The sequence below is a fragment of the Lacerta agilis genome, chromosome 1 (assembly GCF_009819535.1).
Source record: "Lacerta agilis isolate rLacAgi1 chromosome 1, rLacAgi1.pri, whole genome shotgun sequence".
NCBI classification, from domain to species: Eukaryota; Metazoa; Chordata; class Lepidosauria; order Squamata; family Lacertidae; genus Lacerta; species Lacerta agilis.
In genome coordinates this window covers 10,045,714-10,071,558 of record NC_046312.1, presented here as the reverse complement: position 1 = coordinate 10,071,558, position 25,845 = coordinate 10,045,714, and the positions used below count along the sequence as shown (strand labels likewise).

General features: G+C 45.2%; 1 protein-coding gene across 1 annotated transcript in view; it reads left to right on the top strand.

Annotated features, from left to right (window-relative positions):
* The first annotated feature begins 6,641 nt into the window (after positions 1-6,641).
* The window catches only part of ESR2 (estrogen receptor 2), a 55,835-nt gene continuing 36,631 nt past the window's right edge, over positions 6,642-25,845 (top strand). The window contains exons 1-2 of the mRNA XM_033136462.1: positions 6,642-6,909; positions 25,305-25,787. Of these exons, the coding sequence (XP_032992353.1) occupies positions 25,354-25,787 (434 nt within the window). The 5' untranslated portion in view covers positions 6,642-6,909; positions 25,305-25,353. The remainder of the gene's footprint in view (positions 6,910-25,304; positions 25,788-25,845) is intronic.

Here is a 25,845-nt window from a genome sequence, read left to right as displayed (position 1 = left end):
GCTACATAAAGTAAGAAAAGAAAAATAACTGGTTTGGTTTCTCTCAGGTTCTCAGTTTTCCAGCCTACAGTTCTACTCATTTCCACATTAGTTTGAGATTTGTTTGTTTGTTTGGAGTCTGCATTATAATGTATATGTATATTAAAATGTATATGTATATTTTTTACCTAAAATGTACGGTTTTGCAAGCATTCCCTCCCCCAGAATATAATGCTCTTCTTCTTTTTTTGCATTGCTTTCACTATTAATTTTTGTGTGCACTTTCCCTTAATATGAGGCACACATTTCTTTTGTTGGAGAGCTGCATTGTAAAGAAATCTGAGAAGTGTGAAGGATACCTGTGTTTCAGTTGGTTTGAGAAATGCAAATGGTGTAGATTCACATCAATACGTGAACCAAACAAATTCACCCTCCATTACAAATCAGGGGTTATTACAATTAATTACAAACTTAGTTACGTTAGTTTCGGCCATAGCAGATAGCAAGACAAATAAAGTAGGTTTTAGCAGAAGCCGAACTGCAGCAGAACCAAAACAGCGCTGATTGCAGCGAACACAGGACGGGATGGAAATCGCTGCCTCCTTACATCCTTAACTGCCATCTTGGGGAGCAAGGTGAGTTCTAACAAGCTAAGAAGAGCCTGCCGGATCAGGCCAATGGTGCACCCAGTCTAGCATCCTCTTCTCACAGTGGCTGAGCAGATGCTTGTGGGAAACCATTGATAGCTCTCTCCTCCTCCACGGTAGGCATTCTTTCCCATAGGACAGGGGTCTGCAACCTTTAAGACAAAAAGAGCCACTTACACCCATTTCCGACGGGGAAAAAAAAACTGGGAGCCGCAAAACCGTTGCGACATTTAAAACAAATATAACACTGCATTTTATTTTTAAAAATCCGATTTAATTTTAAAAAATCTGATTTAGATAAAAAAAATCTGATTTAAATAAAAAAAATCCATTTATTATTATTATTTTTAAAAAAATCATTCATTTTTATCCACCCTGGGGGCCACTACCAGGTCACAGCCTGATCCAAGGTGGGTTGCAACAGCATACAAATATTTGATTTGTTGTTGTTTTTTTTTAAAAAAATGAGTCCTCAACTGCACACTTGTGTTAAATGTTTATCCCATGTCTAATTGAAGACTGCTGGCTTTTACAATAATCTTAGTGTCTTTTACCCTTAATATTCCAGACCAGAGGCTATGCTCACCTCTTCCAACCTCCTCTCTTGCTAAATAAAGCACAGAATTGCACCAGAGAAGCCTGTGATGTTTGTGCTGACTTGCATACAGGTGGCTGTAGTAGTTCATAGTGTTCAAACATTTTTAGGGGAGTTCCCTGCCCCCTTAATGACAATGGCGATAGATTTTGCACATGAACACAGATCCAAGTTAGGACTCCTCTCTTCCACGCCAAAAGGTGCTTTGTCAAGGCTCCCCTAACACACACTCAGGACAGAGGAAAAACTGCAACCTTTTGGGGCGTCCCGGCCTTGTTCCGGGGTGAGAGAGATGCGCGCCCACGAGAGCGCGGTCTGAGGCTGCGAGCGGAACCAGGAGCGAAGAAGGCAGTGGCAGGGAAACAGGCGCCACTTCCTCGACCATTTTTAAAAAGAGGGCTTCCCCCCTCGCCCTCGCCCTGGCCCTCGCCCGCCGCCCCTGGCCCAACCCGCAGCTGCCTACCTCGTCGTCACCTCGACGCAGCAGCCAGCAGCAGCTCCATGCCGGCAGCAGCAGCCACACCTCCGGAGGGAAACTGCTGCTGTCTGCTGCTGCGCCTGCGCTGGCAGAAACGAGGCACAACGCATGAGCACAGCAGCACAGCAGCAGCGCCCTCAGCCTCCGGAGGGCGGGCTGCCGGCCAGCTGGAGGGCGGCTGCTGCCGCTGGCCAGCTGGAGAAGTGGACAGGTGTATCCGGCCCGGAGCCCCGGAGCCGCGGCAAAGGTGTAAAAGAGCCACATGCGGCTCCGGAGCCGTGGGTTGCTGACCCCTGCCATAGGAGGTGGTGTCATCGTCACCCAAATCTATTCTGGGAAATAAGCATTGGTAATCCTTGATGCTACCCTGAATGAGACAGAGGAAGACAAGGAAGACAAAGCACAAAATATGAGGGCTGATCTGTTCAATGACAGACCACCACCATGATACGGTGGTGGTGGGGGGGCTCCAAGTCCTCAAAAAACTGTGACCAGTACTCGTTTTCTCCTTCCCGTCTGCTTCCTTTGCTGAATGTATATTGCTTTGTTCCATTTTGTGTGTAGCTTATAATTTTTATGAATTTGTTTGTTTTCATTATTATATGTCCTGCAAAGACCACCAGTGTTGAAGCAACGCTTCTTCAACATCAACTTTGTTGGACTGGTCATGTTGTGCGGATGCCTGATTATCGCCTTCCAAAGCAACGATTCTATTCTGAACTTAAAAATGGAAAGCATAATGCTGGTGGTCAGCAAAAGAGGTTTAAAGACTCTGTCAAGGCAAATCTAAAAAAAAAAAAAAAGTAGTATAAACACCAACAACTGGGAAACACTTGCCTGAGAGCACTCCAATTGGAGAACGGCCTTTACCAAAGGTGTCATGGGCTTTGAAGACACTCAAACTCAGGATGAAAGGGAGAAACGCGCCAAGAGGAAGGCACGCTTGGCAAATCCACACCGTGATCAACTCCCGCCCGGAAACCGACGTCCCCACTGTGGAAGGATGTGTGGTTCCAGAATTGGCCTCCACAGTCACTTACGGACTTGTTAAGACCGTGTTTGGCTACGAGTTATCGCCAAAGAAGAAGACTGCACCCTGTTGTTGTAGCCTCCCCCTGGAACCTCATGACAAAAGATGGGGCAATAAATATTATCCAACAAATAAAAAAAAACATTTTCAAATATCGGTGGGATGGTTGCTCTGAAGGAGATTCTGCCAAGCCCCTTTGACAGAGTGACAGGTGAGAAACCCCACAGGAGGAATCTAGAGCAATATAGAGGAAGAGTTTCCTTATATAAAGAGGCTTTAATTGTGAGAATGTAACTGCTTCTTACGAGAACCTTACAAGATGGGGAATGTCTCTCCCCTCCCCTCCACCAGCAAATTGTTTCTCATCTTTAAGCGATCCTTGCAATATCAGCACTGTGGGGATCAGTTGGTTATAAGCCACTAGCAGCTCCCAGCTTTAAAAACCTGCATGATTTAGAAAAGGATTATTATTATTTTTGGAAGAAACAGTGTGGTGCTAGACTTGCATTATCACCCTTGCAAAGCCACTCATTATACAGATTTGGTTTTACTCGGTAACAGTACATACGGCTTTCCTTTCAAATGCTCCACCGTCCCCATATTTGCAAAGTAGCAACATGGCATTAAATTTATATAGCAATTCCACCCTCCTGTCTTGGAGGCTTTGGTTTAATATTGATTTTGGAAAGAGCAGTGATTCAGTCTGTTTTAATTGATCTCACCCCCTGTAGATGTCTGCTGCTGGTTAATGCCCTTCACCCGGAAAGCATTGATGATATATATTGCCGGTAACCAGTATTCTCCAGATATATTGCATTATAGAGCTACCAGATTCTGATGTGGGGAAACTTTAAACCCTTCCAGGCTCAGGAGTTTCCCCAAATCTGGTAGCTCTACAATACTAAAAGTTAAAGGTACCCCTGAGCGTTAGGTCCAGTCGCAAACGACTCTGGGGTTGCGTGCTCATCTCGTTCTATAGGGCGAGGGAGCTGGCGTTTCTCTGCAGACAGCTTTCCGGGTCATGTGGCCAGCATGACAAAGCCACTTCTGGCAAACCAGAGCAATGCCGTTTACCTTCCTGTCGGAGTGGTACCTATTTATCTACTTGCACTTTGACGTGCTTTCGAACTGCTAGGTTGGCAGGAGCTCGGACCGAACAACGGGAGCTCACCCCGTCGCAGGGATTTGAGCCGCAGACCTTCTGATCGGCAAGCCCTAGGCTCAGTGGTTTAGACCACAGCGCCACCCGCGTCCCTACTACAATACTAGTTACCTGCAATATATATCACTTTGCTCTAGTTTCCCAGTGGCAACTCTCCTTGCCATCAGCTGAAGCGCTGAATGGCCTGGGATGAGGGACAGCTCATCCCAGTTCAATGACTGAGCCAAAATAGGAAGTGCCATCTCATCCCGCTCCGTCCTTACTGAAGCCTTGCCCTTACCCAGGTTGTGTGGCGGCAACAGCAGAGGATTCTGGTGCAATCTTGCATGGCCTTGCCAAAATCTCAGGAGATCTCACACGCTCTGCAAGATTTTCAGAAGAAGAAGAAGAGTTTGGATTTGATATCCTGCTTTATCACTACCTGAAGGAGTCTCAAAGCGGCTAACATTCTCCTTTCCCTTTCTCCCCAACAACAAACACTGTGAGGTGAGTGGGGCTGAGAGACTTCAGAGAAGTGTGACTAGCCCAAGGTCACCCAGCAGCTGCATGTGGAGGAGCGGGGAAGCGAACCCGGTTCCCCAGATTACGAGTCTACCGCTCTTAACCACTACACCACACTGGCTCTAATGTCAGCACTGCTTGTCTGCCACTGGCAGAGGTGGCAGGATACCCACAGGGGTCTTCTGCTGCTTGAGGCAGCTGCTTCACCCTATCCCTATCCAGAAAACATGTATCTGTCAGATTTCCTCTTCCCCTATCAACTGACCTGGGATTGTGGAGCAGGGCTTCTTGCTGCCCTGCCAGTAGATGTATGGGATTGGTGTAGGGCCTTCTCTGTAGTGGTGCCCTGGCTGCGGAAGGGCTCCTCAAGAACGCCTGTTTATTGATCATTCGGCCTGATTTGCTTGCACAGAGCTTATGGGGAGTTTATATTAGGTCTCTTCCTTAGTGAGGCTACTGCTCATTGTCAAAGCACCTCCCTGCAACATGCAACAACCTATTTTTAAAAAATTCAGCAGCCTGAATAACAATAATGCCAGACCTTTTGTCACAGATGAAAATATGGGCATCCTTGTGTACTTCTAACTTTCATTGCCCCTGTGCATTGTCCAGCTAAAGTGTGCCCTCCTTTTGCACATTGCTGATGGCATTTCTCTGCTGGCTTTGCATGAAATGGACCAGAACAGTCACACACACACACACACACACACACCTGCTCTTCGAAGAAACATAAGACTGTCCAGTCTGTAGGGATGGATGAATCTGCCAATCTAGGTCTACTCTTCCACATTTCCACATCAATTTGCATTTTAAAAATAATCTTAATGACTTATAGTGTGACGTTCTCCTGGTATATAATTTTTAAATGCAATTTTGCCCAAGAGATGCATTTTTGCAAGCACTTTTGCCCAAGATAATTCACTTTTGTAGGATACTTTCCACCAACATGTGCATTTTTTTATGTACGTTTCCCCCTAGCGAACACATTTTTTTTTCTACATGGCTGGAGATACTGCACTGCAAAATTCAGAGAGGTGCAAATTTCAAAAGAGAGATGTGTTTCAGGCTGCACATTGCTCCAGGAAGTGCGAATTAAATAATTCTGCCTTTAAATGTGATCTGAGCTGCATTTCTTTCCCATCCTTACCATCCAGTGTCATAGTGAGGACCTGGTTGCAATGGAGTCTCCTTCTTTGGAGGTCTTTAAGCAGAGGCTTGACAGCCATCTGTCAGGAATGCTTTGATGGTGTTTCCTGCTTGGCAGGGGGTTGGACTGGATGGCCCTTGTGGTCTCTTCCAACTCGATGATTCTATGAATATCTAGAATGGCCTCTGCCACTCAAGCACATCCAGCGACAATTACTACATTGAGGGGCAGTTATGGGTGAGGGTGAAAGTTCAGAAGCAGCCCACTGGTGTTATGTTCATGCATTCATGTGTAATCCCATGCATGCTGGCTCAGAAGTCAGTCCCATTGAGTTTAAGGAGACTTAGGTAAAGGGAGCCCTGACCATTAGGTCCAGTCACGAACGACTCTGGGGTTGCGGCGCTCCTCTCGCGTTACTGGCCGAGGGAGCCAGCATACAGCTTCCGGGTCATGTGGCTAGCATGACTAAGCAGCTTCTAGCGAACCAGAGCAGTGCACGGAAATGCCGTTTACCTTTCCACCGGAGCGCTACCTATTTATCTACTTGCACTTTGATGTGCTTTCAAAGTGCTAGGTTGACAGGATCTGGGACCGAGCAAGGGGAGCTCACTCCGTCGCGGGGATTCGAACTGCTGACCTGATCGGCAAGTCCTAGGCTCTGTGGTTTAACCCACAGCGCCACCCGCTTACTCCAAGGTTAATGCAGCCTGTGTGTGGAATCAAGATGCAACTGGCTCTCCTAAGACTTCTGTTGCATTCTGTCAGGGCACGGTCGCAAACTTACTAAATAAATAAAAACATGGCCCTCCCCAACTACTCCCCTCCCAAGGGAAAAAAGGGAGAGAGTTTTTACCAGCAGCACACCCTTCAAAAAATAAAAATAAAATAATACACAGGGACCTGTCCCTGGTTAAGGATACTTGGTTCAAATATTTCCTTTGGTAATTAGGTCTGTGTTGTCAGATAATAGATTATTCTTGCGGTGTCTGCAAGGATAGACTAGTTTAGAACGAGCACAGACAAGGCCGGGCACTAGAGCAGGCAGTGACTAACCAGCTTCTGAAATTTGTCATGTCAGGGAAGGAGGGGGAACTTAAACTAAGCTCTTGCTTTTGCCGGGGAAAGAAAACACCGGGCGTCTGCATGTGTGCGTGTGTGCGCGCTCACTAGCTGACAAGATACCGCTCCGTAGCGGCTGGTATTTGAGCTCACGGAGGCTCAGCGGTGTGCTGTCGGAGTCGGTCTTGGATACAGCTGTTGCTCTGGTGAGGCAAAAGGAAGCAAAGAAAGCAAACTCGGAAATGCTGGCTCGGGTTTAATGTGTTCCCAGTAATTGCAGAGTCAAGAATAATCCATTCAAAAGCACTCAGGTAGGTGCTTGTTTTGAGCTGTGTGAATTTTAATACATATAGAGAGAGATTGTGTATGAGTGAATGAAAGAGAGAGAGAGAGAGAGAGAGAGAGAGAGAGAGAGAGAGAGGTAATGGATCATGGAAAGGGGTATGGGAGAGCAATAAATGATGCTATTGTTGATTTGATTGATAATAATTCTGGAAAGAGGACAGTTAGATTAATAAAGCTCAAAATGGCCTTTCTTGGGACCATTTCAGAATTATCCCTTTCAGATTTTTTATCTCTTAAAGTTGTCTAGAAAAAAATTGCAAAAGTTTGTTACTTAAGTCATTTGTGGTTTGCTTTTGTGTGTGTCTCTGTGTGTGTGTGTGTGTGTTTGTGTGTGTGTTTGTGTTTAAATGACACCTGAAGAAGAAAGACTGGGGATGGCACAAGTGTTCAAAAACTCATGTGAATACTTTAACCAAAATGATGGGGAAACTGGATATGAATGAGAGAGAAGCCAAATGATTTATTTTTTCATATGCTTGGAGCTCCCTGTTTTACTGGAGTTTATTTGGGCAAAAAGATCTCAAATCCATTATAATGATGTGGAGCAGTGGTTTTTGGCTTGAGCCCAGTCTGAGCAGTGGGGGAACTTAAATATGTAATCCTATATGCAAATAACTCAGGAGTACTCCCCATTGAGTTCAATGGAGATTACTTCTGAGTAGGAAGGCATAGGCTCACCATTGGGATGAGAGTTTTTTCAGCCTTTGTATCTATGCTCTACTCTTTTTTTTAAGGAATGTTATGAAAGGGTTAATTCAATGGCATTCCCAATTAATTAATTAATTTCACCAATTCCTCATCGATTCTACTAATGCCTCATCAATTCCTAATTCCACTATATGGAAGTAGCAGTAGACTGTTAACTGCTGGGTAGAAAAATACCCCCCAGCTCTGAGGGAAAATCACACACTGGGCACAATTTGCTCACCGTAAAATGCCCCCAAGTCCCATTGATGTCAGTGGGGAACTTAAGCTGTTGCTTAACTCACTTCCATTGAAACCAATGGGACTCCAAATCATTTAGCTCTGGCTGGATCTTGCCCAGTGTGTATGCTTCCTAAAACAGAGAGACACAGACTTGAAGGTCGCATCCTTGAAGCCCTCACATCCCTGTTAAGAAAGTCGAGGGTGGGGGGCTTGTTGTGGTTACTCTGTACAAGCCTCCTTTTAACTGTATCACATGTTTCATGTATCTGAAGAAGTGTGCATGCACACGAAAGCTCATACCAAGAACAAACTTAGTTGGTCTCTAAGGTGCTACTGGAAGGAATTTTTTATTTTATTTTGTTTTGACTATGGCAGACCAACACGGCTACCTACCTGTAACATGTTTCCTCTCAGAGTCCTCCTTGCACTGGAAACCAGTCTCCAAGGCAAAGTCTTATATGCATCCAATACACATCTTCTGTGGCTTTTTCTTGGAGTTGTAGCCCACTCTGTGCCACAGTGATGTCAGGACAGGTGTCGATTCCCTCTTACACCACGCCAAGGGCTTTGTGCAATTGCTAGCGATGCCTCAAAAGGTTGTGTTTTGCAGCCTGAAATGTGGCATTGAATGTGAGGGTTCGAATCTCCCAGATTGCTGCCCTCTTAGGGCTTGGCTTCATTACTGTTTTTCGTAGCCTTTCCACGAGGAGGGGGCCACAGCTCAGAGGTAAAGCCCATGCGCTGTCTGTTGCAGATCTCTGGTTCAACCCCGCGCATCTCTACCCAAGTCCCTGGGAAGCCATATCGAACCAGAGGTTGCAGCATTATACCGAGTTAGCACAACCAATGGTTTGGCTCAGACAATGGTGACTTCATGGGCACTGTGTCCTTGAACCTCACAATTTCCCGCTTGTTTAAAGTGGGTAGAGGGATTTATCCTGGTAAAGCCCCCCCTCCCCCACAAAATGTGCACCATCTGTACTCATTTGTTTCTCCCTGACAAAGGCTACTCGGACGGTTTACTCAGTCCACTTCTTGGAGAAGCCCAGTGTGGCAAAGGGTCGAGAACATGGAGCGTTATGCAATTTCTATGCAACGCAGAGGTGAAGAGATTGTAGGATTAAACCTCAAGATAGCGTTTTGGGCTAGCTGATCACATCAGTTAAAAAGGGTCTGTGGTTCCGGATCCGTGCAGCACAGCCTATGTTTATTATAATTTTGCAGCCTTCTCTTTTATTTTTAATACTCTGCTGAATCACAATGTCTGTGCGTTCACATTTTTGGAATGCCAATGATAAAAACGGCAAATAGTTGGGCAGAGATCCAGTCCCTGAAAAAAAAAAAAAGTTTGGATGAGCCCGAGAAATTGTGTCTCCTTGCAATATGCAGAAATGTGTGGATCCTATTCTGGTTTGCAAGACGAGCAATAGTATGCATCCACATAATGGCAAACCAGCTTGTTGGGACCCCTTCCTGCTTGCAGCCTTCTCAATTCGAGGAGAACAAAGCAAAAACCAGACAAGCTAGCAGCACACAGGAGAGCAGAACCCTTGGTGGGCTTTCACAGCATGTACCTATGCATTATTTGTTTATTTATTCAAAACATTTCCGTACCGCCCCGAAAGTCAAAATTCCCGGGGTGTTTTGCCATGACAATACAAATAGCAAGATAAAAACAAGGAAAGGCAAGTGCCAAAATAACGAGGAAGAGCCGTAGCTGAGTGGAAAGCACCTGCCTTGGATGCAGAAAGCTCCTGGTTCTATTCCATCTCCACTTACATCTACCTGAGTCATTGGAGAGATACTGCCTGTCTGTGGTGACAGCACTGAGCTGGATGGACCAATGTTGTGTACGAGGCTGCTTCCTATGATCTTAATAAATCACCTCAGGTGGGAAATGGCTTAAAGGTTTTTTTAAAAATAAAAATAATAATAATATTTTGAAATGAATTTATCTCCAGTGCCTTTTGGAAGGATCAGATTTCATCCACATGTGTGCAGACACCACAGGGTTTTCTTTTACCCCCCCCCCCCAACATGACAATGTAATTCTTTTATCCTCCAGAGGCTGCCATTTTATCCACATGTACCTTTAATGTTTTTAAATGTACCACATGTTTTTAATGTTCTGTTGAAAGCCGCCCAGAGTGGCTGGGGAAACCCAGCCAAATGGGCAGGGTAGAAATCTACACTAATAAAGTGCAAGTCTCTCTGCGTCCAGTCCCTGTGTCCGTGGGATTGCGCTACTGCGCATGTGCCCCACGGACAGCCGTTGGGACTTGGAACGCAGAGACTTTGGGCGGCCGGCGGCGGCGGGGGGGCCGCGAGAGGATCGCCGCCCCGCCCGTGAAGCAGTTGAAGCCAAGGCGGGAGGCCGCAGGGCATCTGCGCACGTGCGTCCCGGCAGGAGGGGCGAAGTGGGCCCCACCCAAGTGGGGCCGCCTGGCGCGCGGGGGCCGAGAGAGGCCTCTTGGCTTTCCTTTGGGGGCTGCTGTGGGCGGCAGGAGGAAGAGGCGGCGGCGAGGGGGCCGTTCCTCCTCCGCCTCTTCTTCTCTGAGGGGGTCTATTCTGGGGGCGCCGGGGTCTGCAGTGTCCCGGGGGTCCCCCAAAGCGCAGCCGCCTTCCTCCTCCTCGCGCCCCCTCACTCCGCCTGATGAAGGCCTTCCCTGCTCCTGTCTCGCGTTTGTGTTCCGAGAGAGGAGAGGAACGTTTCTCCCCGCTGGGCAGAAGCCTCTCTGGTCGCCTTCCGCTTGCTTTTTCCTGCAACCTTTCTTCCCAGAGGAGCCGTCCTCCACCCCCTGGATGCTTGGGCCCCGAGGGCCTCCTGGCCATCCCCTCGGAGCCAGAAGTCTAGATGGCCCTTGGGGGTGCCTTTTACAATCCTATGATTCTATTAAGAGTTTTAGAAACAGTTTGTGAAATGGCATGGAAATCTAATGTTCAAAGCTAAAAAGTGAACACAACTGTATCTTACTATATTTACTTAAAAAAACCTGAAAAAGAAAGTTTTAAAAAAATTAACAGAGGCTATAGGCCTAAACCAAACAGATACATATATACAACATTCATAAGAAGAGTGTTCAACTCAGAAAGATGAGTTAAACAGTACAAAGGCCAAAAGACAAAGAATAAAAAATAGATCTGTTGAAGAACAGGAAAATGAACATAAAAAAGTAATGTTAAATGTAAAACAAAGAGAAAATCTGACTCCTGAAAAACTACAATCTTTACGACAACAAAATGCAGAAAGTGAAAGACAAATACGAGCAAAAAAATCAAAAAAAGGAAAAGAAAATCTGTTTTTACAAATGTTTGACCACATATGTTCTAGTGCCCGTTAATTTAACATGCTTAATGTCTACGAGTAATAATAATAATAATAATAATAATAATAATAATAATAATAACAACAACAACAATAATAATAATAATACCTGGGAGGGAGTTAAGCTCCGTGACAAACATGGACTTATTCCTGAGTAGGCACATGAACACAAATGCAGAGTTAGGGATTGTAATTAATACATTTTTGAGACCTCGTGTCAATGTTTTGCTCTTTTTTTCAGAATAGGAAAGAGATGCTAGACAGGTCAAACTCGAAAAAATAGAATATCATGGAGAGGTTCATTTCTTTCAGTAATTCAACTTAAAAGGTGAAACTAATATATGAGATAGACTCATGACATGCAAAGGGAGATTATGTCAAGCCTTTATTTGTTATAATTGTGATGATTATGGCGTACAGCTGATGAGAACCCCAAATTAACAATTTCAACTTTGGGGTTTTCAACAGCTGTACACCATAATCATCACAATTATAACAAATAAAGGCTTTGCATATCTCGCTTTGCATGTCATGAGTCTATCTCATATATTAAACTCCAGTAGCTAATGAAAACAATTGCTTACATAAATGGACTTTTCCACGATATTCTAATTTTTCGAGTTTCACCTGTTCTTGGCTCTAGATGCAGTACACTATGGACTGGCACATGCTAAAATCTGCCAACCTCTTCAAAGTAGATTACCAGGACTCTTACCTCTCAATAGTTCTTGGCCATCAGTTAAACACACAAACGCACAGACAACCAGCAACAAAAACAAACAAACCCTGCTAGACATTTTGAACTGATTTGAAGTTCAAATTTGAGCTTAAAGCTTGAAATAGGAATTGAAGGGATGCTCATCAAATCTGCAGATGACACCAAACTGGGAGGGGTAGCTGATGCTGCAGAAGACAGAATCAGAATTCAATATGACTGGGCGCAAACTAACAAAATGAATGTCAATGGGGACAAATGTAAGGTTCTGCACTTAGGCAGGAAGAACCGGATGCACAAATATAGGATGTGGGGCACCTGGCTTACTAGCTGCACATGTGAAAAAGGATCTAGGGGTCTTGGACCATAACCTTAACATGACATGAGTCTATGGTGTGATGCAACAGCAAAACAAGCTAACGCTGTTCCAGGCTGCATCAACAGAAGTCTAGTGTCTGATCAAGAAAGGTAATAGTACTGCTATTCTGACTTGGTCAGAACACACCTGAAATACTGTGTCTAGTTCTGGGTGCCATAATTTAGGAAGGAGGTTGACAAGCTGAAACGTGTGCAGAGGAGGACGACCAAGATGATCAAGGGTCTGGAAACCAAAGCCTTATGAGGGATGGTTGAGGGAATTGGGTATGTTTAGCCTGGAAAAGAGGGGACTGAGAGGAGATATGGTAGCCATCTTTAAATATCTAAACGGCTGTCACACGGAAGATGAAGCAAGCTTGTTTTCTCCTGCTCTGGCAGGTAGGACCCAAATTAGTGGATTTAAGTTACAAGAAAAGAGATTCCGACTAAACATCAGGAAGAACTTTCAGACAGTAAAAGCTGTTTGGCAGTGGAACAGATTCCCACGGGAGGTGGTGGGCTCTCCTTCCTTGGAGGTTTTGAAGCAGAGGTGGAATGGCCATCTGTCATGGATGCTTTTAGCTGAGATTCCTGCATTGCAGGGGGTTGGACTAGATGACCCTTGGGGTCTCTTCCAGCTCTAAGATTCTATGAAGGTAAAATTATGCATGATGCTTCCAAGATTTGTGTCCCACCAATGCTGGAGTGGATTGGGGTGGGTGTTTGAGGCAGCGTTGGGTTTGAATGAAGCTCCATTTCCCTGCTAAGTCACAAATCTCCCACTTTGGCCTTGGGCAAGTCTGAACTTACTAGGGCTCTTCCAAGGGTTCTGTTTTGCTGCTTTAAACCAGTGGCGCGCAGTGAAATTTTTCGTAGGGGAATAGTTAAGGCCAGAGGTGCCAGCTTGCAAGGGCAGTTGGAGGGGGGGTTGATGTTGTGTGCATGACATCACACATGTGAGCATCATACACTCTTTCTAAGGCAGAAGCTTCCAGAACTTTGGGAAGGAGGCACCAGGCCTCTGACAGGATGCTGGTTCATACAGTGACGGAGTGCATGGGATCTCATGAGAGTTCTGAACCTTGCAGGATATTGCATTTACAGTATCTCTTTTGGACAGAATTGCCAAGTCTTCTTTACCTCTTCCAGGTTCTCCTCCATTTGGGTTCCTGTCAAGATTTTGAACACTTGGCCATCTATTTTTGATAAATTTGTTTTCTTATTAAAAGATCTTCATGCTCAGCACTCAGCATGTGAATAGCATTCTAGACCAGGGTTTCCCAAACAACAATTTTAAAAATGCAATATTACCAGCAGTTACAAACAGGCTTATCAGTTGTGGCTCTGTTCCTGTTAGCATGGCAGCACAGAGTTCACTGTTGGAGGGAGTGATATCAGGACATAGCTGCCCCACAGAGCTCTCCAAAGTATTGATTCTTACTGTGCTCCTGAAACTGACTCTCTGTTCTCAGAGAGCCTAATCCCATTGCTTTCTGCTGTTCACTCCTGACTCTCTCCCATCCAGATCTAGGAGTTTTAATGAACCATAAGCTTAACATGAGTCCACAGTGTGATGCAGCAGCAAAAGAAGCTAACACTGTTCCAGGCTGCATCAACAGAAGTCTAGTGTCTGATCAAGAAAGGTAATAGTACTGCTATTCCGCCTTGGTCAGAACACACCTGAAATACTGTGTCTAGTTCTGGGTGCCACAATTTAGGAAGGAGGTTGACAAGCTGGAACGTGTGCAGAGGAGGACGATCAAGATGATCAAGGGTCTGGAAACCAAGCCTTATGAGGGATGGTTGATGGAATTGGGTATGTTTAGCCTGGAAAAGAGGGGACTGAGAGGAGATATGGTAGCCATCTTTAAATATCTAAACGGCTGTCACACGGAAGATGAAGCAAGCTTGTTTTCTCCTGCTCTGACAGGTAGTGGATTTAAGTTACAAGAAAAGAGATTCCGACTAAATATCCAGAAGACCTTTCTGGTGGTAAGAGCTGTTCGAGGAAGTGGAATAAACAAACCAGAAAAACAGGTCATGGCTTGTTGCTCCCTATTGCTAGCCAACCTTAATCCATAGTTGTTGGTGGCTAGGGAATGTGCCTTGTTTCAGAGAATCACTTAGACTTTAAAAGAAAAGGCACACCTGGTGTTTATTTTTTTAAATTGAAGAGATGGCTAAGATCAACAAGAACCCCATGTCCTTCAGATGTTGCTGGACTTCAGCTCCCATCAACTCCCTGCCAGTATGGCCAATGGTCAAGGAGGATGAGAGTTATAGTCCAACAACGTCTGGAGGGCCACGAATTCCAAATCCCTGTATTAAACGAGGAATACATGAGAACTGCTGGAACATTCAGATAGTTCAGACTGTTCCCAGTCCACTGCTGAAGTATGGTTATTTTTCTGGATTGATATCTAAGTCAATTTCCATCTCTTTTTTGCACATGACCTGCCTAGAGAACTGCATTGCAAAATTCAGGGAGATGAGACGTTTGAAAGATGGCTGTGTTTCGGTTCATTTACTGCATTGGAAAATGTGGATTAGGTAGGTTCACCTTTATATATGAACTGAATCCAATTCTACCCCCATCCTCATTTACATCCAGGGGGTTTAAGGCACTGCTTGTATCTTTATTTTATAAATTTGCACCACGCCTTTATAGGCACAAGCCAGCTCAAGGCAGCTTACGACGATCTAAATATAATGAAGGTTTATAGGATTTCCAGCTAGTCCTCCATCCAGGCACTCAGCAGGTTGAGATCACCTGAGCTTCACCAAGCTTGCTGCATTGTCCTGGGATAGCTCACTCAGTAGAGCACGAGACTCTTAATCTCAGGGTCATGAGTTTGAGTCCCACATTGGGCAAAAGATTCCTTCCCTTTTTTGCGGGAAATTGCCCTATCAGTACTATACTATAGACTATAGTACTGATAGGGGAATTTCCCACAAAAAGGGAAAGTTGACAGCTATGTTCCTGCCTTGCAGGGGGCTGGACTAGATGACCCTCGGGGTGCTTCCAGCTCTACAATTCTATGATTATATATGCCTTCCAGCCAGCCAAAGTCGGATATCTCTTCCTATGACCTATTTTTGACCTCCCCCCCCCTTTAAAAGTCAGAAATAGTATTTTAATTTATCTTGCAGTGTGGTGTAGTGGTCAAGAGCGGTAGACTCGTCGTAATCTGGTGAACCGGGTTCGATTCCCCGCTCCTCCACATGCAGCTGCTGGGTGACCTTGGGCTAGCCACACTTCTCTCAGCCTCACTCACCTCACAGAGTGTTTGTTGTGGGGGAGGAAGGGAAAGGAGAATGTTAGCCGCTTTGAGACTCCTTCGGGTAGTGATAAAGCGGGATATCAAATCCAAACTTCTGTGACTTCAGCATCAAAAAAGCTTTCCTCCCCCTGTCAGCACCATCCTAACTTGGCTTAAAATCCAGCCTGATTAAGAGTTCTGGGGGCTTCAGAAGCCCCCAGAAGCTTCCTCTCTCTTCTCTTGACGTTGCAGTTGGTCCTAATAAAAATATTGTGGATTCTGTCCCCCGGAATATAAGAGACGAGTGGGGGGGGGGGGAAAGAGGAGAAAGGAAAAGAAATTATAAAGCATTTCTGATTAAAGGAGACTGTGGGAGCAAATATCAGCAGCAGGAAATATTTTGTCTCCTGATGCTTAGAAACAGCATATCGTGGCTCACATCTTCCTGTTGGCAAGGACTCAGGCTGAGACTGCCGGCCTTGAAACCACCTATGCTTCGAGGAGTTCCCGGCTACCCAGCATCTATGGGACATTATTACAGCTCCTGAGGAAGGCCAGTATTGCAACCGATTGAAATAAACCCCCTACATAAAGATGTGCTTTTCTGAAACGAATGGCTAAATTTGTTCTTTTTTTTTTTTTTTTTTTAATAAATAAATCTTTATTGAGAATTGTAACATTCATACATTAAAAACAATACACAAGAAAACAAACATCACACACACACATAACCATAATACATCAAAAAGAAATTTAAACAAAACAAGTCGTACATATTCATTCATTCAATCATATTGTCTATTAATAAAATATCAATATTCACTACTTAAATAAATAAATCATAACTAATCCAAGTTAATCATAAATCATAATACCCAGTTGTAAACTTGACTAAGGCTTCCGCCTGCCCTCCTCCCGGATTGCTTAATTTACTTGTTACTGCGTTTTCAATCATTTAATCAAAGTTCATGTGAATTTATTGACTTTTTGTCTTTCCTTCCCTTTTTTACCAATACAGAATGTTAGAAATGGATCCAAGTTTTTATATTCGGGCACTGGTTTTTCATATATATTCCAAATTTCTCCCATCTTTGATTAAATTTTTGATTACTACCACCTCTTATCACTTCTGTTAATCTTGCCAAATCCAGGAAGCTAAATAATTTTTCTTGCCATTCCTGTATACTAGGTACTTCTTGTGTCTTCCAATAAGATGCAATCAAAATTCTTGCGGCCGCTACTGCGTACAAAAACAAATTTCCATCTTCCTTTTTTACTCCATCTAAATTTGTTCTTAAGCAGAAAACACCGTCCCCGCAAAAACCAATAAAACTGGTAATGTCGTTCATGGATTCCTTTATATTGACACAACTCTTGGGTTTAAAGTTGTGCAAATATGACTCAACAGGCTGGATTTAATAGATTTGTCTCTTCGGAAGGAATTGAAGCCCAAAATTTGGACATCAAATATACGATAAGGATATACTTGCGCAGGAAACAGTTGGGTGTGGTTCAAATAAACACACTTTGCAGGTCGCAGTGACCATCGGTATTTGCAGAAGCAGGGGGCCAATGTCTAAAACCAATTCCTCTGCAACATGGACCAAGTTTTGATTTTTTTTTACCTACAGTACATGTTTTTTTTAAAAAAATCAGTTTAACAGACTAGGCCTTGAAAATTTACCATCTACTGCAATTAAGCAATGTAAGTATATTAAGTAACGGGGGAGGGGTGGGGGAGCCCAGAAAGGCTAATAGGAATTAAATTGAATACTTTGGCTGGTAAAAAAAAAAATATAACAGTGAACGTATGTTGTGTCTTGGGTTCGTGGAGCAATAAGTCCAGAGACACTTCTTCGTGAACAGCTCTTTATTGTAAGGATAGGACAAGACTGGGGAATAGGGGGTAGGGGAAGCTCTATTTATAGACACACTGGTACAGAGGGGAAAGATACATTTAAGCGGGAACCAATAATATTCAAACTTTCCGGCGGGACCCAATCAGGCTGTGGATTGTGCTTGTACTCTTTAAATTGACCAATGACATTACTCCACCCGGCTGACAGAATATCTTACTTAATACACAACACATATCATGTGAAGTGATGTATCGTTTTGTGACATAGTTTGTATTCTTGGATTATTGCATGTGGGGTTTGCGTCGGTGTGCTCACTGTCTGGTGGACATACAGACAGATTTTTGTTCTTGTCCAAGGGCTTTTGAATCAAGAAGAGATGAAGCAGGCCGAGTTCTGCTTCTTGCAACAACAACAACAAAACCGGGAGATTGCTCTAGTTCCTTTGAGAGCTGAGGTGTATCGCTTTGACTTCAAGAACGAGGCTGGCGATCCTGCCAGGAAGCTGGCTTTCTTGCTTAGGGAGTTGAAATATACTCGGAGTCCAGTGTGAATTTCATGCTCTTTATTCAGCTCATAGTAGTGAGGAATGCAGTTCCCCCAAAACGTTTGCTTTATATACACTATTTACACAATGGGCCCCACGTGATTGGCTAATTCCGGGATACTCCTGTATGCCAATCGGAGTGCGGATTCACTTCCACCTGGAGCTGGATTGGGTGGCTCCTGCGGACCAATCAGACTGCTGCAATCTCAATCCTATTGTTCTGGGACCAATCAGACTGCTGCAATCTCAATCCTATTGTTCTGGGACCAGTCAGACTGCTGCAATCTCAATCCTATTGTTCTAGGACCAATCAGACTGCTGCATTTTGGATCCTATTCAACTCAGTACATAACAGGAGTCAAATAGATGTGAATCATAGAATTGTAGAGCTGGAAGGAAGGAGCCCTGAACGGGAGTGCCAACTTGGCCCTGCAACCGTGTCTGCCTGGGGCCATGAGTGCCACGTAGCATATATGGCCCTGACCCCGGAATTTGGGGCACCCAGGGCCCCAGGGAGTTGGCACCTATGTCCATGAGAGTCATCTAGTCCAACCCCCTGCAACATAGGAATCTTTTGCCCAAAGTGGGGCTTGAATCCATTACCCCGAGATTAAGAGTCTTGAAAGGGCTACAATTTCACAGACCGTTCTCTGAAAAGCCACTCTCTGGATTTCTCTAGGAGCATGGAGGAGGGCCTCCGATAATGATCTCAGGGTGCAGGCAGTGGTCTGGGTACAGGATTGTGCCACTGCAGCCTGGAGGTGGTATGTGCCTGTGTGCATGTTTCTATAGGTTTGTGCAGTGCTTTTTTCTGGGAGGGGGGGGTGAACGCAGGGGTACGCATACCCAGGGCCGTCTTAACCACTGAGCCTACTGGCGCACTCCAGCCCCACCGGCAGCGCCCGCCGGCTGCCTGTCAGAGCGCGGGGGGCGCGAGCTGGCCAGCCGCGCCGCACCCTCCATCTGCCTGGCGGAGCACAGGAGCATGAGTTCACCGGCCGCGCCCTCCGGCTGCCCGGCGGAGCATGGGAGTGCGAGTTTGCCAGCCGCGCCAGGGTGCCTGATATCTTAAGACAGCCCTGCGCATACCCCTAAACATTTTGTGAATCTTTGTACTTTTGTCCATTTACAGCGGTACCTCCGGTTGCGGACAGGATCTGTTCTGGAGCTCCGGTCGGATCCTGAGGTTTTCGCAACCTGAGGTGCCTGTTCTGCACATGCGTGCAGCGTAAACCAGAAAAATACTTCCGGGTTTGCCACGTGCATATCCCAAAGGATATGTAACCAGAGGTGTGCGTAAGTAGAGGTACCAGTGTACTCTCTTTATTTTTAAGGATTTGAACTATAAAATTGTGATTTACTTTTTTTAAAGTCAGAACAAGAGTACCCCTTAGGGGGGGGAAAGCACTGGGTTTGTGTATGTGTGTTGTTTATTCAGATGTTTACACCAGCTATAAAGACTTCCTGTCTATAGCAAAGTAGCAGAACAGGAAGAGAGATGGAGCCTCTATTTTGGATGTGAAAGTTATTACATCCTGGGTTTTGTTTGTTTTTTTGCTTTTTGTATGGGAGACATCCAAAAATATGGCATCTCCCCACATGAATTATATGACCTTATTCTGTGTACCTTGCAACATTTCTCTGTTGAAAATAGGGACATCCCATTCCACAATGATAATTTTACTGTTTAAGCCCCACACCTCTTACTGGGTTGCCCCAGCCACTCTGGGCAGCTTCCAACATACATAAAAATATAATAAAAACAATAAACATTAAAAAAATCACTTCCCTATACAGGATTGCCTTCAGATGGCTCAGGGGTCAGTTAGCTCCATACCCTCTAACATTTTTCCAAGGAAAATAGGGACATCCTAAGGAAAAGTGGGACATTTCAGGATCAAATCAGAAACTGGGACTGCTTTTCTCAGGGCTGTCCCTGGAAAATAGGGACACTTGGAGGGACTGCTATATAGATCTGAGCTAGACTGACCAGGAGTGATCTCTCTCTCTCTCTCTCTCTCTCTCTCTCTCTCTCTCCAGTCCTCCTGCAGTCTCAGAGCTTCAGACTGCGCAGAATATTCTGTGTTTGCTCTCTGGTTTATTAACGCTAATTGAGGCTTCACCAATTTGCATGCTGAAATTATCCTGGCTTCGCTAGGTATTTGTTGAATGGACTTCAATGCAACAATCAGAGGTTTCCTTGAATAGATGTTGTTACGAGGCTCTAGCACCTATGATTGCTATGATTAAAGGAGAGTTAAGAAGAAAAAGAGCCCATTTCTCTCCTTTCAGTGCTGTTGCAGTTTATTTACTTTCTCAAGGCTTTCTTCAGCTGCTTTCTGAGCACCTATATCTGAAGAGGTACAGTGGTAAAAGTAAGCAACTATCATCATGTATGGAGTGCCTGCACAAGCTGTTGCTGAAATATTGCCACTATAAACTATGAAAGCTTTTTAAACCAACCAGCCAACAATTTTGTTTCTGAAAAGGCAAATGATGCTGGATCTCAGGGCCGGATTTAGGTTTGATGAGGCCTTAAGCTACTGAAGGGAATGGGGCCCTTTATATGTTCAGCTGTCCTTTGTCAGTAACAAATTGTCACTGTTTTTTGTGTTGAATATATGCTATATGGCAGGGGTGGCCAACTCCCAAGAAACTGTGATCTACCGGTACTTACAGAGTTAAAAGCTGGCAGTGATCTACCCCCTTTTGGGGGGTTCAGGTCAAAGTTGTCAAGCTTTTTTTTAGGGAAAAGAAGGAAATCCCTGTTTTTGGAGGGTGCAGGGCAAAAAAAATGAGGGGAGCCAAAGTTGTTGAACTTCTTTGGGGGAGCCGGTGAGCTACCGGTGATCTACCACACACGTCCAGTGATCTATCGGTAGATCACGATCTACCTGTTGGATGTGCCTGCTTTATAGTGATTTATGGACCTAATAGATATCTGCAGCCATTTGCACATAACAAATAGGAGCCTATACAACACAAAACACTGTTGCTGTATGTAGGTTTTATTTTATTTGTTTTTTTAATCTTATATTTTGGAAATGCACACCCAGTTGTTCCCCCTTTAAATTTTTTGGGACCCCCCCCCCCAAGAGAGTGGGGCCCTAAGCTTTAGCTTGTTTAGCTTTATACGTAAATCTGGCACTGCCTCCAAGGAATGTATCACCTGCTGCCACTGCGGCTGCAACAGCTCCGGCACATTCCTTGAAGGCTGGATATGGCGTCTCCTCAGCTGCTCTCCCCAATGCTTCCTCTACATCGGTCTCTTGGCAAATAGGAGGAACCACCAATCTTCCCCCACCCTGGTTCCTGATGCAGGGGCGTCGCAGGGGGGGGGCGGAGGGGGCGGGGGGGCCCGGGCAGCACCCCTGTTGGGGTGACACATGGGGGGCCAGCCCCGCCCACTGGGATTTTTTATTTTTTAAAAAATAATAATAAAAAAATAGGTTATTTTCGGCACTGCGGGGGGGGGGGGAGCCGCAGGGGCGGCCAGCGAGGAGGGGTGTCACCCCCCCCTCGCTGGCCGCCCCTGCAGCTCCGCCCCAGCAGCGCCAAAAATAGCCCCCCCTTGCAGCGGCGCAGCTCGGCATGGAAGCAAGGGGCGGGCCAGCGAGGTGGCCCGTCCCTCTCCCTGCCCTGACTTGTGCTGCGCCAAGGGAGCCCGGGCGGCAGATTCAGGAGTCTTTGCGCGCTGCAAAAACTCCTGAAGAAGCCTCCGCCCGGCGGCAGCACCCCTTCTTGCCGCGGCTGCTCGTACCTGCGGGAGCAGCCGTGGCAAGAAGGGGTGCTGCTGCCGGGCGGAGGCTTCTTCAGGAGTCTTTGCAGCGCGCAAAGACTCCTGAATCCGCCGCCCGGCTCCCCCGGGGGCGGGGCGTCGCATGCGTCATGACGTCATGACGCACGCACGCCCCGCCCCCCAGGGGTGTCTCTTGGCTTCCCGCCCCCGGCAGCCAAGGGGCTAAGAACGCCCCTGTCCTGATGTATTTCTTTATTCCCTCCTTGTTCCTGATGCAGATCTTCACACACCCCTTCTTCCCTGGTGGCGAGGGTCGCCATTTTGCGGTTTGCCTCAGGCGCCAAAATATCTTGGGCCAGCTCTGCTTTGACCAGTCTAATAATAATAATAATAATAATAATAATACATTTTTATTTATGCCCCGCCCTTCCCGATCAAAACCGGGCTCAGGGCGGCTAACAACAAACATAAAAACATTGATTAAAAACGAGTTTAAAAACAGCTTAAAAACAGCATAAATACAACATAAATGTGGCATCACCAGGGCTAACTGGCCAGATTAATCCTGCTAGGGAGACCAGGGGAGAAAATTAAGGTGGGGTCTCAGTAGGGTTTCTTCATAGAAAAAGGGGAAGGGAAAAGGAAGAAAGATCAGGCTAAGTTGAAGGCCAGGTGGAATAGCCCTGTCTTACAGGCCCTGCGGAAGGAGATCAAGTCCTGCAGGGCCCTAGTCTCATGGGACAGAGCATTCCACCAGGTCGGAGCCAACACTGAAAAGGCCCTGGCCCTGGTGGAGGATAATCTGGCTTCTTTAAGGCCCGGGACCCTTAAGCTATTAATATTCGTGGACCTTAGGGTCCTCTGCGGGATATACCAGGAGAGGCGGTCCTGTACGTACGAGGGTCCTAGGCCGCGTAGGGCTTTAAAGGTCAAAACCAGCACCTTAAACCTTAATAAGAAACACAATTTCTGTTCCCTTCTATTTTTATTTTGTTTCGTTTCGAAACTGGGCAACATATCGCTACAGGTATGAAAAGCCTGAATACATAGATCTTTTCTCCAGGATTTCCCGTCAACCATCAATTTACCGTTTGTTTGTTTGTACGTGCATATCTCCTTCGGCTTGGTTAGTTTAATCTTTTATCTGTGTACCTATTTGACCGTGGCATCTGAATCAGCCGTTGTACTTGATTGGAGAAATAATTGGCAAATTGTTCAGTGGGAGCGGGAACAAAATAAAGATCGTTCAAACGCAGAGCAGCTCAGCAGAAACAGCTAGAAGACTAAATTTGGAGATATTGGTGGTGTGGTCATTTTTATAACTTCAGACATCCAAGCCGTTTTCTTCGGTTGTTTTTGATTTGTGGAAGCAGAAAGCTACTCACTGAATAACAGTAGCAAATATATTTATAGTTCACACTACATTCTACAAACACCTGCTTTTAAGAACTGTGTTTCCTAAGGACAAGTTATTTCTAATGATCATTGGAAATATTCCTCTTCTTTTAAGCACACACACACACACACACAAGCACACACACTCCTTTAATTGTGCTGAGGGCTGCGAATATAAATTAGTTACATGTACCAGGTCAAACCTTGTGAAAAGGTGTTCAGAATAATTTTTATTATTATTCCATGCAAATATTTAGACAACCTGCAAGCACCTGGCACAATCATTACATGTCATTAGGTGGCGGGCGAAAACCTTCCTCGTTGCCCAGGCCTTCAGTCATTAATCTATGTTCTTTTAAAAATGGGGAAATGTTATTCTGACACCCCTCCCCCCCCGGTGGTTGCTTTAATAAATCAGCACTGGTGAAATGTTTGGTAGTTCAGATGATGAACCACCACTCTAAATCTCAGAGGCTCCCAAATATGTTGACAGGAGCAAGTGAGAATCTGAGTAGTCACATTGCTGTCAGCCTTGCAAGATGTCTCAGGCAGAGACTCAGTACACAACCTTGTGTTTTCAGGGACTGCTTGTACCTTTGACAACGGTACATTCTTCAGAATCGGAACAAAGTGCTCCGTGCAGGATCTACAGGGCAGAATGCAACCTTGGCATCTCTGGCAGATGAGTGCCTAGATTAAGCTAAAATGCCTCTTACCATCATATAGTTTATCCTAATGTTTTGCCATCTGCTCACCCGATATTTCCACCTGCTGGTTTGAGTCCAGCCCTCTACAGCAGCAGAGGTATTTCCTTAGAATTCGGAAACTGGTAATCTAAGGACTTGTCTTAAAGTCATTTGACCCAGGCAGGTCCTAAAGACTCAGGGATTGTTGATGGGAGTTGGTTATGTTCAGGGGAAGAGAAGATTTAGAGGTGGTAATATAGCCAGAGGTAATACAATAGGGTCACATTATTTCAAGAAGTAAAAATCGGGACACAAAAAATGTTTTTGGTAAAAGCAAGTTGCTTTTAGGAAAGTTAGCTTTTTTGGGGGGGCAAGTTTCAAAAGCCCAGACATTTTGCCAATTCCCCAAAATTCCCCCTACATTATGATGCTCCAGATGGCAGGACACAAAATAATGGATTAAAATTTCAAGAAAGGAGATTCCGACCAAACGTCAGGAAGAACTTTCTGACAGTGAGAGCAGTTGGACAGTGGAATGGACTACTTCTGAAGGTTGTGGACTCTCCTTCCTTGGAGGTTTTTAAGCAGAGGTTGGATGTTTACCTGTCATGGATGCTTTAGCTGTGATTCCTGCATTGCAGGGGGTTGGACTAGATGGCCCCTGGGGTCCCTTCCATCTCTATAAAAGTCTGTTATTCTAAATTTATCTTAGATGTTCTGGTGAATGACGTTGTTTCAAGTTGTTCCTCATTCTTCTAGTCTATCTGTGGACCAAGAATCATAATAGTATAGGTTGCCAGGTCCTCTTGTACAACAAAGCTCTGCTTCTTCCTCTGGCTTAAGGACTGTGATGACTAATTTTACCGTAATCGATGTTTTTGAGATTCTGTGCCTGCAAAGTAATTCCTCTGGCAGTGAGGGTCAAAGTTATTATGTGAGCATTGTGAGCGCTTTCATTGGGTCAAAGAGAACAAAGTCTAAATTTAGCCCTGTGTGTTTGTTGTGGGTCATTTGAATGTGTTGTTTTGGTCTTTCCCCTAGAAATTAATGGGAAATACATGTAGGAAGAAGATAAACAGCCAAAGATATCCACAGGCTTAAATACATTTTGTGATGTTATATCCCCAGCAGTTAAGTTTTAAAAATAAATCAAGCAAGCAATCAGAGAACAACCCAAGGTTCAGAGCACAAGTTGGGGAGTCTGTGACCCTCCAAGTTGTCATTGAACTCAAACTCCCATCATCCCCAGTCAACATGGTCAATGGTCAAGCGAAAACATCTGAAGGGTGACAGGTTCCGCATCCCTGATCTAGATACTGGCAAATCCATCCAAGAAAAGTGGAATAATCTGTTGTTATCGCACATGATCAGGTCATGTGTCTTTGTAGACATCTTGGACAGGATTCAACCAATGAGTTCCATCAGCAGAAGATTGTGCAAGGACTTCTGCTTGCACAATGGAGGTTGCCCTCTTTTCCACCTGTTTCAGCCCCAGAGTCGTGCAGCAAGAGAGGAGACCAAATACCTATAATTCTTAACGTTTCTGTTTTCCAGATTAAATATTTGAGGATGACTGCTTGAAGAGGAGGCACTTGGCTCCAGCATGTCCCTCTGTGCATCATCTCACAAGGAATTTTCGCAGTTGCCACCAGTCCAAGATCTCGGATGTACCAAAACAGAAGTGAAAAGCTCCCTCTCCGAGCTGGTCTCTCCTGTCCCTTTCAGCTGCAGCCAGTCTGCTTTGAGCGTAGAGCACAGCCCAATTTACATACCATCCTCTTATATGGAAAACAGGCATGAGTATCCGGCCATGACCTTCTACACCCCCGCTATGATGAACTACAGCATTCCAAGCACTTTCGGCGACTCGGAAAGTGCCTCTCTCAGACAGTCGGCCAGCCCAAGCATGTTATGGTCTGGTTCTGACCACATCTCTCCTTTGACTTTACACTGCCAGTCGTCCGTTTTATATGCAGAGCAACCAAAAAGCCCGTGGTGCGAAGCGAGACCCGGGGATCATGTCCTTCCTATGCACAGGTAACAAATGCTTATCTATCTGTCTTTCATGAGTTCCAGCAGTGTTGTTTCTCCAAAT